Genomic DNA, 13,271 nt, shown 5'->3' with positions numbered 1-13,271 from the left:
GTCTCAATTCAGGTAGTTGGTACTAGGTTCAATATATGTTTCAAGCCTAGAAAAGTGGACAAGTAGGCATATGTGAATAATTTTAGGTTTTGGACTTTTTAGTTATTTGTTAAATTCAAGGCACTTAACGGGATAAATAGAATCCGTTGGAGAACGCATGATACGGATATTGGAAGGATACCACGGTGCTTGAAACGTTGCTTATAAGACATTTTTTTTCTAAGCTGGTCCATTCATAGATATATATTGTGCCATTGGTTACCCCTGTATTCATTAAATTGAAACCATTATCGCTTTCTGGGAGTGCAATGAACAGTTTGATATGATACAGTCTGTGTATGTGTTAAATGTGTTATTTCTGAGCAAGGGCCCCGGATTGGTAGGTTACAGAGTTGATATTGCGTTATATGATGGAATCAGTGAAAGGAAACACTTTCTTTCTAGGAGAAAGAGTCATTGAGACATAACTACAGATTGGCCTGAAGCCTAATAAGCTCTTTTTTTTTTTTAATTTTATAAACCATAAGGAATTTGTAAAGGATGTAATTTAGAAAACTCTTTCAAATAGTTAAAACATTTTTAATGCGGAAAAAAAACTCATTTCGTTCTAACTAAAAAAAAAAAAAAATCCGTCTTATTTAAATGTGGAAAGTGCATTTAATGGATTTAAGTTTTGGTTTAATAACTTTTAGCATACACAGAATATTTTCAGACCACAGGGGCATTTTCTCCCCTCCCAAAAACACAGATCTTTCTATCCAGACAGGAAGTTTTGCAAAGATCCCAGCTAGAAAACAATTGTTTTTATTAAATTAATTTTCTATAACAAAGGAAATCTGACAATAGATATGTGCGTGCGTTACATTTTTTAATAGTAAACATCCTGGCTTTATTTTCACTAATAAAAATCATACTGTGTATAATAATAGTCTCAAACATTTATTATTTTATGGAAAAGAAACCAGCATGGAATGTCTATAAGCAGCATGTGGTTCAGCTTATGTCGTGATGTTTACTGAAGGGCGACTGGGAATTGTGTGCGGTGACTTCTTATGAGGAAATTCCGAGAGGCTTATTCACAAATGTGCAGCATTGGAGCGCTGACGCTCTTTTTCGCAACTGCAGCAGTCAAGGGAAGACCAGGAAATGGACGTACATCTTGAATTGTGTCCGGCGGACTTCCACTTACCACTAGTAGTCCTATATCATGTGATCCTGGGGTACCTGGTGTGCACAACCCCTGGGGGGGGGGGAGTTGGGTCAGCATCCTGGCATATTCTGTTCTCCACTATTTAATATATATTGTGGCTCACACACGAACACCTTCTTGCTTTTTACTTTGGTTTTATTGTCAGGATGGCAAAATAATTCATAACCTAAAGTTGCGCCCACTTTCTTGTGACCTTAAGGCTAAAGTAACAGAGACCATCTCCCTAGACACCGGCCACTATCTGGCATCGGTCACCACTGTGCAAATGCACAGTTCAGGTTTATACACTTGACACTCCTCTCACAGTCAGGGGCTGACTGGCAAATTTTAGCCTGGGGTGTAAGACTCGACTCAGCAGCCTATTAGGAACATTTTATCTGAAATAAAATGCAGGTGACCCAGCCCAAGGATGCTCCCCTGTCGCCCAGCCCAGCCAGCCCCTGCCTACAGTCCTAGCTTGATGGACAGGTGACACTCCCACCTTGCCTTTAAAGGGAGTTCTCTGCAAGGGCTCTGTAATTACTCTTCCCTGCAGACACACCCCGGCAGCTTTACTTTGCTGTGGAAAAGACACTTTCAAACCATTTCCAAAGCATGTAAGTTATATCACACTTTATACTTTTACTTTGTCACACGCCTTACACCTGTATACCTTAACCTAGGACCACTGCTATACCTGTGTGTAACCCGGTCTGCAGCCTTCACCTGAACACCTAACTCTTATCTTAGAGGCCTTGGCAAACCACTCCCTTTGTCACAATATAAATAAATATATATCTACATCTATGTGTGTGTGTATATATAGGTATGTGTGTATATATATATATATATATATATGTGTGTCTGTATGTATATGTATGTATGTGTGTGTGTGTATATATATATATACATACACACACACAGGCATATATACATACATAATATCATATAATATAACATTACACACACACACACAAACCTGTGTGACTGCGCACACTATTTATAGTTGCTAAGCCACCGTGGTTACTCTCACTATTAGAGGTACCAACCAATGTACTGCCTACACCTCTACCATACTATAGCATCAAGAAGTGCTGAAAGTTAAACAAGGGCATCCTTGCAAAGAGGGATGCCAGGGGCTTGCTGACTTTGAGAATGTACCAGTAACTCTCAAATAATATATCATCGCTCACCATGTCTGTTGCCCTACAGAGAATTAATTTCTTTGAAATAAGTCATGTGACGTGTTGAGATCAGGAATATTTGGCTCCATTCCTTCCACTATGCCCTACGTGCAGTTTGCCCCAGTTTCCAAGTCCTCAGGGTATTGTTTCCTAGTCAGCATCTCCAATGTCTGAGAATGTTCTTTATGTTTTAAGTAGCTGTATTCAATAACGGGAGATGAGAGTCCTGTTTATACTGAGAAGATAACGTTTTATTTATACATATTTCTAGGGAAGATGTAAACGGCGTAGTCTAAGTAACTTATGGAAATTGTGTCTCACTGGATTAGTTTTATTGTCTGCTGGTTTCAGAGGAAGGTTCACAATCAATGGCCACTTTTGAGAGGAAACACTGTAATCTGTCATCAAGGATGGAGCGTGACATGATTTCAGCGAGTAGAATATATGCACACACAAAATAAGTTGTAAGTTCATTTTAGTCAACACAAAAAAGATTACCAAAGATATTATTCAAGGTTGGGTTTTAATTAGAGATACTCGGGCTTGGTTCCTCTGCATTACTGCTGATGTGTGCCTGAACAGCCCGAGTGTAGCCGGTGATACACCAACTGAGGATGCCACTTTGGAATTGGAACAGGATGAGGGGGATATTTGTGTAGCCGACGAGGGCGCTAATGAGGATGTTGAGGCTGAGGATGATGACGACAACAACATCTTGCCAGAGTAGAGTTAATTAACAGCACTGTTACCTTGGGTGCCCTAAGGACATTGTTACCTTGTTTTGTGGGGGTCCAAACAAACCAAGCACTTCAGCCACAAGGAGTGGCACTTTTGTGGCTGAAGTGCTTGGTTTGTTAAAGTGTGCATGTCCTTTTTAAGATCCAACATAAGGACAATTCCATCTTGCACTACTTTTCTTTTCTGCCACTGCTGTGTGCCAATGTGTCCTAGATGTGCTAGGAACTGCCGTGTGTTTGTGTCATTGCTCTGTCGCTTACCATCCAGCCAGGTCGCTGCAGTATTTGTCCCAAAGTGTGTGAAAATAATATTGTGACCTGTGAGGTGGTCAAAATTGACTGCAAATGACTTGAAATTAGTGTTATTGAGGTTAATAATAATGTAGGAACAAAAAAAAGAGCAAAATTATGTGATTTTAGCAATTTTTCGAAAACAAATACAGATCCAAAACCAAAACACACGAGGGTGGTTTTGCCAAAACCAAAACACAAAGCTAATCCAGATCCAAAACCAAAACCACTTCACGGGGGTCAGTGAACATCTCTCGTTTTAATGGAGACTTTTACTTTCAGTGGACATACAAAATCAGTAGTAGTAAGTCAGGGAGGTTTCACCTCCCAGATGCCCATAGTTTGACCAATGAAGCTGGGTCCTGGAATTATTACTGTGGTGGGGAACTCTACTGGAGCTTTGGTAAAACTGTCAGAGCCCAAAGTATAAATGCCCGCTGGCACCTGACTATATGGCCAGAGCACTTGTTCAATTAGGAACCAGTTGCCAAATTGACTCATGGCTCGAATCACTTCCTCCGGTGGCTCACAAATTGTTACTCCGTTTCAGAAGACAATGGTTGGATTGACCCTGTACATTTAGAATAACACACATTTCACTTTGAGGTCTATAATAAAATGCTTTTGCTTTTTTGTACTTCACAAATTTGGTTTTCTCTTAGAACACCTTTTGTGATGTTAAGTTTCATTCTGTTCTATGATCATGCTTTCTACTGTATCTGTAGAGAAAACATATTTACAACCTCTACGTACAGCGTATCACTGGAAACAGTCTTATAAGAACACATTGATTCACCAAGACTGGGAACTATTTTAAAAAATGAACGGAGGACATGGGATCATAGTGGTTTTGGCAAACGCAGGTTCCGAGTTGTCCTCCTTGGTTCATGTAGAGGTGTAATGGGCATCCTCCTAGTTTTGACCCAGAATTTGTGAAGTTTTAAGGAACTGACGTCCCTATGGGAGCACGTGGCGGGACGTCAGCATTGTCCTGATGGCGTTACTTGATTTAATTCCCTTTGGCACTTAGTGCAGAAGAATATCTTGAATAAGTAATGAAGAGTAAGTGTCAACTCTACTCCATCAGGGTTTGTAATGTGGTGGTGTCCCATTGGCTGATGATGGTTTAGATCAGCGCTTTGCAAGGCATCGGCTGTGGTTATTTTTGGGCTCACGTTGACCTTGATATTTCGGTGCTGAAGTCTTGGAAACAGCTGGTTCCTGAACAAACACTCAACAAATCGGATACAGGGAAGGTGACTTAAAATGAAATCTATGCAGGCAGTCTCATACGTCCAGACAGTTGTTAAGGCAAAATTGTGACAAACATCTTCTTATCCGCCCAAACCAGGCTCATGATTTGTCCCACTACGCCCCCCAGTTTTCCATAGTCACTGACTCATCATAGTTGACCCCACCTCTTTTGGGGTCTGAACATCTGAACACTCCCTCCACAAATGGGGCTACTGATAGGTGTGCGTTCATAATTATGCGTTTAGGACCGAATGGAGTAGCTCAAACTTGCAAGTCTTTGTTTTTCTTTACCCTGCATATACTAAGGTACACCCTCAATGGGCAATTACCTTGTCCATCTAACCACACTCTCTGCCGACCGCCTCCCTTTAAATTCAACTGCTGAATGTTTCGATTTTCTCATTGAGGTGTGTGTATGTATATATATATATATATATATATATATATATATATATATATATATATATATATATATATAAAGCAAACCTCTGTTTTTGGCTTTCTGGTCTTTAAAGGACAAGTAAAATGACTACTTGACATTAATATATACGAAATACTGAGTATCTAATATCTAATATATATAAGCCTAGCGGCGTGTGTGTGTGGAAAAAACTATTTTCTCAGAAAGGGCTCATCCAATTGACCTGACATTTGGTATACTGACATTATTTGACCAAAAAATTAGAATAGTGAAGTCAGTTAACTTCCATCATCCCCCCTTCCCCCCGTGGGAGGGGTAGTAAAGGAGATGATACCTCGGATTGACTTATGTCCATCCGAAACAGGACTGCCGTTTAAGCTAAGACGGCGGCAGTTCCCTTTGAAGGCGGCATTTGCTATGACCAATAACAAGTCACAGGGTCAAACACTTGACCGTGTGGGTATTTATTTACCAGAGCCTGTCTTTGGTCATGGACAATTGTATGTCACATTTTCACGAGTACGGAGAAGCAGTGATGTGAAAGTGCAGGTTATGAATACTGCCCTTCAAGGAAGACTGATTGAGCACAGCGAAAAGATGTTTAGCAGAAACGTTGTGTATCGAGAGGTTTTAGAACAGTAAGACAATGGAGATTAAGGATGTGGCGATGAAGATGAAGGATGAGGTGATGGAGAAGAATGATGAGGTGGTGACATGTGGACAAAACCACGTTAAAAAAGGGCGCTTACGTCGGGAAGTAACGCTCTTCCCCTGAGGAGGTCTGGCCTAGCCCCAAATGCATGACAGGAACCTTTTTAACACCTTAAGTAGCTTGATTTGACTAGAATTAATGCGTATCGTGCACGGGTTAACTTGTTTATAAATTTTATCCGTGAAATTACTGGAATGTTTATACATACGGGAATTAAACCTCATGCCCTCTATCGCTCCTTTATAGCACGTCACTGTATTGGGAAATAAACAATCAGACAGTGTCTGACAGCCTGGCAGACTTGCTTTGAGAAAATGCAATGACCTTTCACGGCTGGGGCGGGGCCACATCACCACGACCCCTCCCATGAGGGGAGAAACTAAAAGTTGGCAAGTATGGTTGCAGCTTTCTGTAATGAAGGGGAGAGAGAATTCTCCTATTTTGTTAATGGAGCTGCAGTGGAAAATCAGGGTAACCCTGAACTAAAGTGTATTTTACCTTCATGGGTCATATCTTAAAAAAAAATAAAAAAAAAAATCCTTTTTCTAATTTTTTTTTTTTTTTTTTAAAACCTGCTCTACCGCCTAGGTAAAAGAACGTTCTAATGTGCCTTCTATTTAACATGTTATTAAATATATTGTATTTTTTTAGTTTGGAGTTCAGTATTTTCCCCGTCACAGGAGGCCTTTCATGCCGGTATTACTCTGACTGTGGACAATATCACGTCTAACAGGACAGATAATTGTTCTTTCATTGGTAAATTGCATCCGGACAGTGTGATTCATAACTCCGCTGATGCATGGCGCATCCGTAATCTAGCTGAAACCAGTGCTCATCTGTGCTCTGAGAATATGTTACCGGAATATGGGATACAGTCATGGGCTGAACAGATGGAAATATTGTTTATGCTGTATTAGCAAGATTGCAAAATGCATTTTCTGTCCCCTGACTAAAATGTATCAGTCCTTACACAATGCATTCCTGGGTGATGCACTTTATGTAGCATCATAATTATCATCATTTATTTATATAGCGCCAGCAGATTCCGTCTGCTGGATGTAATTCTTACTTTCTCTTATTATTTATCCATCAGCAGCTCTATAGTACCACTCTTCTTGTTCCTTATGCTGATTATAAATTTTAGCACCTGTTGTTCCGTGTGTATAGTCAATCGTACGGTTCATTTATTTTTTTTTACTCTATTTGCCGGAAGTAATGCTCAGCATCTGTATTGTATATGTACAGGGGCAAACGCAGGATTTGTAGAGGGGGGTTTCCACATCATGCCACCAGTGGGCGTGACCAGCATGCATGGGGGCGTGGTTATAATATTAGACATTGCTTGGCTGCTCTCCAACTCTTCCAATCCCCATAATATACATGGGCAATGCTGTGTGTACTACTGTTAGGTGCATGCAGCTCTCCCTTTTCAAGCAGAGCCGTGTGAAGCGGGGACAGGGTCCAGCCACCTCAATTATACAGTGCCCCAGGCTTGGAGGGGGGTTTACAGGCACTAGGAAACCCCCCTCGGTTTGCCTATGATGTGTGGCCAATTGCCTAACACCAATTCTTCTGTATACTGGATGTAACGGCAACCGCTCTGAAACTGCACAGCTCCTGTTTGCAAGCTCCGTATGGAGGATGCTATTGTTAGTAATTGTTGTTCTGCGCTGTACATTTGGGGTGGTATTTAAAATTCAAAAGAACAATCTTCTGATTCATTCCAGTGCTCTAAGGAGCTGTGTCTGCCCACAAGCTGCATCCCTGCCTGGGAATTAAATATTGGTAACTGTGACATCAATGCTGTGCTGGCCAAGCAGATAGCGTGAGTCCCCTGTTCTGTAGCATAAGATGTGGGATCACCATTCAGCCATGAATGTGGAAGCTTCACGCTCCCGCATGTGTCATATACTCTACGGAACCATCTGGGCTCACTTTCCGCTTCGTGTGGTCACTGTCTGCCCTCAGATTATGCACCAAATTATTTTATTTATATTTTTCCGCGGCGTGGAGAGGAGCCCTTTTCTTTTTTGAAATTTACTTCCACATGCTGCAATTCATACAGTTAAATTTGTATAAAGTGTAAGGAGAAAAAAATTCATCACCAAAAAATATTTCACATCTTTGGAACACTGTGACATTGCTCTGTGCAGTTAAAGGGACAGAGGACTGTTTTTTTTTTACATACACTATATATGCATATCTTTTTTGTTGTTTGTTAAAATAATACTACCCCCGTGCTGAGAGGTGAGTTGTTGGCTGAGCACCTGGAAAATAATCCTTACTTTTTAAAAAAAACATTTCTCCATAACACGTTAGGTGCAAAAACGTTATATTAGAGGTAGATGCAATTTTTAAAACTGTTCAGCGAATTGTTTGCCTTATACCGAATTTGGTTGCACAATTTCATACTTATTATTATTATTATTATTATTTTTAGCATAAGTTGGCTTTTGTGGTTTGTTTTTTTTCTTTCTTTTATTTTTTTTTTTTTGAGGAATGTTGGGTTCAAAATGTCAGGACATTGTTTTTAACGGACATGTGTCCGACACCCATGTGTAAAAGCTCCAAGTTATGAAAATAAGTTGTATGTTCTAGGTGGTTTTCTTCCCAGTAAAACGTTTTGTCATGGAACACTCTCAAAACATGTCCTGTGACCCGAGTGACCAGGGGCTGTTTATTTGTTATTATATAAAACGTCAGACATAAAGGACCAGCGCACTCATTTATTCAGGCCTATCTAATAATCTCACAGTTGACTTGTAAAATTGTAAATTACTTTAAAATGATTCTGTCACCTACACACAGTGTAGGAAGCTATTCTGTGGTTTGAGCTCATTTTCATGAAAGGGCAGCTTATCTGTTCCCATATGCCTGAGGTGACTTTATACCTACTTTGTGTGATTGCCTGACCAAGATGTTCACCAATTCACTAACTTTCAGCTTCTGCCGTGTGTATGTGACAAAGGCACTTTAAGAATGAAATGGATGGCACTTTAACAATGAAATGAATAACACTTTAAGATGGATGGCACTTTAAGAATGAAATGGATGGCACTTTAACAATGAAATGAATGGCACCTGAACAATGAAATGAATAGCACTTTAAGAATGAAATGGATGGCACTTTAAGAATGAAATGGATGGCACTTTAAGAATGAAATGAATGGCACCTTAACAATGAAATGAATAGCACTTTAACAATGAATAGCACTTTAAGATTGAAATGGATGGCACTTTAACATGGTAGAACTGGGTGAAGGTTCCTAATACCTTCTTTGTCGGTGCTGATATGCAAAACACCTCATGATGATGATAATTTTCTCCCATATAGATTCAATGAGAAATCTGCAGTCGGCGAACCACGGTCCACGCTCCTCTCCTGCGGAGTTCAGCTCCACGCACCACTTGCTGAGGGAACGGAAGTCCTCAGCCCCATCCCACTCCAGTCAGCCCACCCTGTTCACCTTCGAGACCCCTTCCAACCACATCCATCAGACAACGCTCTCCGCCAGCGCTCCCCAGGACTACCTGTTCCTGCACCAATGTATGAGCCGGAAAACAGAAAATATGAGGTGAGGGTGATATGTATTATGTAAGAATTTCCTACAAGCATTGTGACCAGGCTCAGACTGGCCATCCCGTGTTAAATAAAGGAAATACAAACCACAGGTTACTTATAGAATCATTACCACTAAGCTTGAAATGCAAGTTGCCTCACCGGAAAGACTAATAACATTTAGGATATACAATATATATAGTCTCAGGAAATCAAGACGGTTGAGTAATAAATATATATATATATTAGTCAACAGTCTTAATTTTCCTGAGATATTCCAATGGCTCAAAAAGGTTTAGACTACAGGAAATGGGGCATACCTTTCAACTGTACCAAATTCGGAAGAATATTTCCAATTGGGGGGGGGGGGGGCATGCCACAAATGGGCACGTTTGTCCCAACGTCTCAGAAGGTATATTACCGCTTACCATGTTGAGATGTTCACGCCCATTGTGATGTGGGCACTCCCCCCAATGTGGCACACCCCCCTCCGGAGAAGGCATGGCAGTTTCCACAATTTAGGAGAGGTAAATGTTGGAAGGTTTGCATGACCTAGAGATCTATTTATTAATAGGTGCTTCTTCCTATTTAACAAAACCCTGCAGACTAGTGAAGACTATAGCTGGTGGTTTAGCTCCTTCTAAACTAAATAATAATTCCACATTGTACATTTATTATATTATGTCACTAAATATATGTGCTACATAAAACTTATTGGGCCTGATTTGAGAGTGAGACGTACGCCCGTTTGCTTAGTGTGCGGCTACTCCGACCTGAGACTTTTTGGAATTTGCTACTCCTTACGCCTGAAGAAGAGTGTCGGGGAAGGGAGTGTGTGTTGTAATATAACAATGTATAGTAAGGACATGTTTGAGCACTTGCGTACAGATTTGGGCTGAGACATTGTCGCAGATACGGCTGAAAAAGAGGTTTTATTTGGGCGACATGTGAACGTAGCGGATTATGATGATGACAAACACCTGAACTAGCGAACCGCTTGTAATTAGAGGTTTGCAAATTATTTGCAGAGGCTTATTGAGACTTTATCAGTCACTCGGTCATACAATAGGATTTGCCGAATATGTTGTAGCAAAGGTAGAAAAATGATCTTATTTTTGTATGCATGTGGGGATGTTGTTCCTGCAGTACTAGCCGAGTTATTCAAGTTATTAAATGATTCTTCGTAGCAACTACATTCATAGCACGTAGACTAAAAGGTTTTGTACATGTTCACAAGTTGGACGTAAGTGTCTGGGAGGCTTGTCTGCTAAGCGCACGCATCTGCTGCTCATTCAGACATGGCATTCAGCTATGAATCCACCCATTGTTTTTTCAACTCCATAAGCTGGTAAGTGGATTTACTGGTGGGGTCTACAAGACTGTTAGTTGATGTTGGTGACCAATGCTGTGGTAGGTGATGATACACACTAGTTCTCCATTTAAGTATCATGCTGCTTTTGAATATTGCTTAATTTATTTCTGAAATTATTTCAGAAGCGCCAGTTTTTCACAAGCCACCCGGTCCTCCTTTTTCATGCGTAGTGATACGGCTGTTCAGAAACTGGCTCAGGGATACGGACACTGCTTAAATGGAGTGAGTGGCCAAGTCCACGGATTTTACAGTTTACCAAAGCCCAGCCGGCTCAGCTCCGAGTTGAGGGATAGCGCCTACGATCTCCCGAGGAGCTTCGGCTCGGACACGCCTACAAAGTCGAGTCTTACTGGGCTAGAATCGGACAACGAGGACGTTTACACCTACAAAACCCCTAGTAACGCTCTTTGTAAAGAATTTAGTGAACTCTCAGCAGACTCCTACGACCTCCCTGGGACTCCTCTTTCGGTTTACCAAATACCACGGACATTTGCCCTGGACAAGAACCACAATGCGTTGGCTCTTGCCTCCAATGACTTCCACAATGCTCCCCCTCCGCGGCCCCCTAAACCAGGACAGACGGAAACCCGCTGGGGAAGTCCTCAGAGTAACGGAGACAATATTGGGGTGGTTTCAGTTAACATTCCAAGGCGGAACACTTTGCCTGCCGTGGAGAATAGACGCCACCGAGGTAAGGCCTTGTATGTCTTCATTTATCATCTATTATTGCTAAATTGTATCAAGAGCAATTAAAAAATAAAGAGAATAAATGCAAGAGGATGCTCCTGACACAAAGAGCTTACAATTTTATAAAGGAAACAAAAAAAATATAAAAGTAGGTAGAATAAGAATACATACAGACGTAAACTTTAAAAAGGCCATTGTGTAGAATAAATTGATAATTGAATTGCTTGGAGTAGCTGAAGCTAAATACAGACCTATGGACCTTTTGTCAATTCATTTTTGTCTCCGGTAAAAGTTCCCCCACTGGATGGGGGACTGAGTACATCTCAAAACCTAGTAAGCTGAAAAATGTGATGCTATTAACGTATACGTTTATAAAAAAAAAATTGTTGAAAGGAAATTAAATCAATAGTATGTCGGCTATAATAAAGCCAATTAGTGTTCTATTTTTATATAGAAGAGCATCACTTGCAACCTGTGTTCATTTACCAAATTTAGCAAACTTTAATTAAAAAAAAAAAATGACAAATTTAAATGTCCGATGTGTATCCTAAGGACCTCCTGAGTTTTCATTTAAAGTAAAGTTATCCTTTCAGGTGGCTCTTTAGCTAAAATTCTGTCCCTTTAAATTGAGTCACTATTATAGTGGAGTGTTACTTTGACTACTTACATGAAAAAATTTGCCACTCTGGTCCTAGTGTTTGTAGAACGGAGTTTCTGACAGTCCATACCGTAAGCAGGAGGCCATTCTCCTGCTGGCCGGGCACTTTGAACACCTCTACATTCATGTACATCGTGTGTTGAGCAGAAGGACGCAGGGAGGATTTTTCTGTAGAAGGGTGGCGGTATTTCACCTGTGTCTATAACTCTATACCAATCCGGTTTAGCATCCCAAGATCATGGAGGAGATTCAATTTAACACGATGCATTTCCACAGAGAAACTCCAATGTGATATCCAGTCTGAAATCTCCACTAATTTTTCCTTGTACCACATAGAGGTGCTCAGAACATTGAGCGGAGATTCCTCACTGGCATTGTGCGCAGCCTGACATTGCGGTGATGTCCTGCGGAACATCCGTTGAATTGAATTTCCCCCCTGTGAGTTAAATATTAAGCCCCAAACAATGGTATGGTGGTGGCTGGAATCCTTCAGACATTCCCAGTAAGAATATGGGATGTACCGCTTATGGAAAATAAAGGGGAAAAGGCAATTGGGTACAGTATTGCTGGGTTTTGGATCTAAGTTCTTTCTTATCCTGTTGACCTGTTACGTTCATTCCTTTCCATTAGCCTCCTCCTGTGAAGCCTATGACTACCCTCAGCTTGGAGATCTGAGCACCGAGCAGTCTGTGGAATCTATCAATGACGGGTTCAACTCTTACCTGGTGAGTACACAGACAGGTGCACACCTCGTAAGTCTCATGGATTTTGTTTCCATAAATCAAAATTTTTAGAAACTCTGCCATTTAGTATAGTAAAGAGTTTCAGATATACAAGAACAGTCCCCTTTGATGGTGCTTTAGCCAAAGTGGTTGGGTTTCCCACGACGAGTCCTCGGTTCTGAGAGAACAGAACTACTGTCCTCCACCGTAGCTATGTGCTGCCACTGGCGAGAGCCGCAGGAACAATGTGCATGATCACTGGGGATAATGCGCGGTTGCACCTTCTACATTGAAGTCGGGCAGGAAGTGGAGGTCACCGGGGGAGTGAACTAATAATGTTCCTGAACTCAGCAGCTGGCTAGGAAGTGGTCTGCTCTGTATCCAAGGATTGGGGTCTGCTTGTGTACTAGCCATCAGTTGTAGGTTCTGCTTGGTATACTACCAGGATAGGGTCTGCTTTGTATACTAATCATCAAAATTGGGGT

General features: G+C 41.0%; 1 protein-coding gene across 1 annotated transcript in view; it reads left to right on the top strand.

The window, feature by feature from the left end:
* The window catches only part of GAB2 (GRB2 associated binding protein 2), a 145,704-nt gene that overhangs the window by 119,573 nt on the left and 12,860 nt on the right, over nucleotides 1-13,271 (top strand). The window contains exons 3-5 of the mRNA XM_075198617.1: nucleotides 9,123-9,363; nucleotides 10,842-11,410; nucleotides 12,695-12,789. Coding sequence (XP_075054718.1) covers nucleotides 9,123-9,363; nucleotides 10,842-11,410; nucleotides 12,695-12,789 — 905 coding nt within the window. The remainder of the gene's footprint in view (nucleotides 1-9,122; nucleotides 9,364-10,841; nucleotides 11,411-12,694; nucleotides 12,790-13,271) is intronic.

This window comes from Mixophyes fleayi, chromosome 2 (assembly GCF_038048845.1).
Source record: "Mixophyes fleayi isolate aMixFle1 chromosome 2, aMixFle1.hap1, whole genome shotgun sequence".
Lineage (NCBI taxonomy): Eukaryota > Metazoa > Chordata > Amphibia > Anura > Limnodynastidae > Mixophyes > Mixophyes fleayi.
This window is presented reverse-complemented; position numbering and strand designations above follow the sequence as displayed.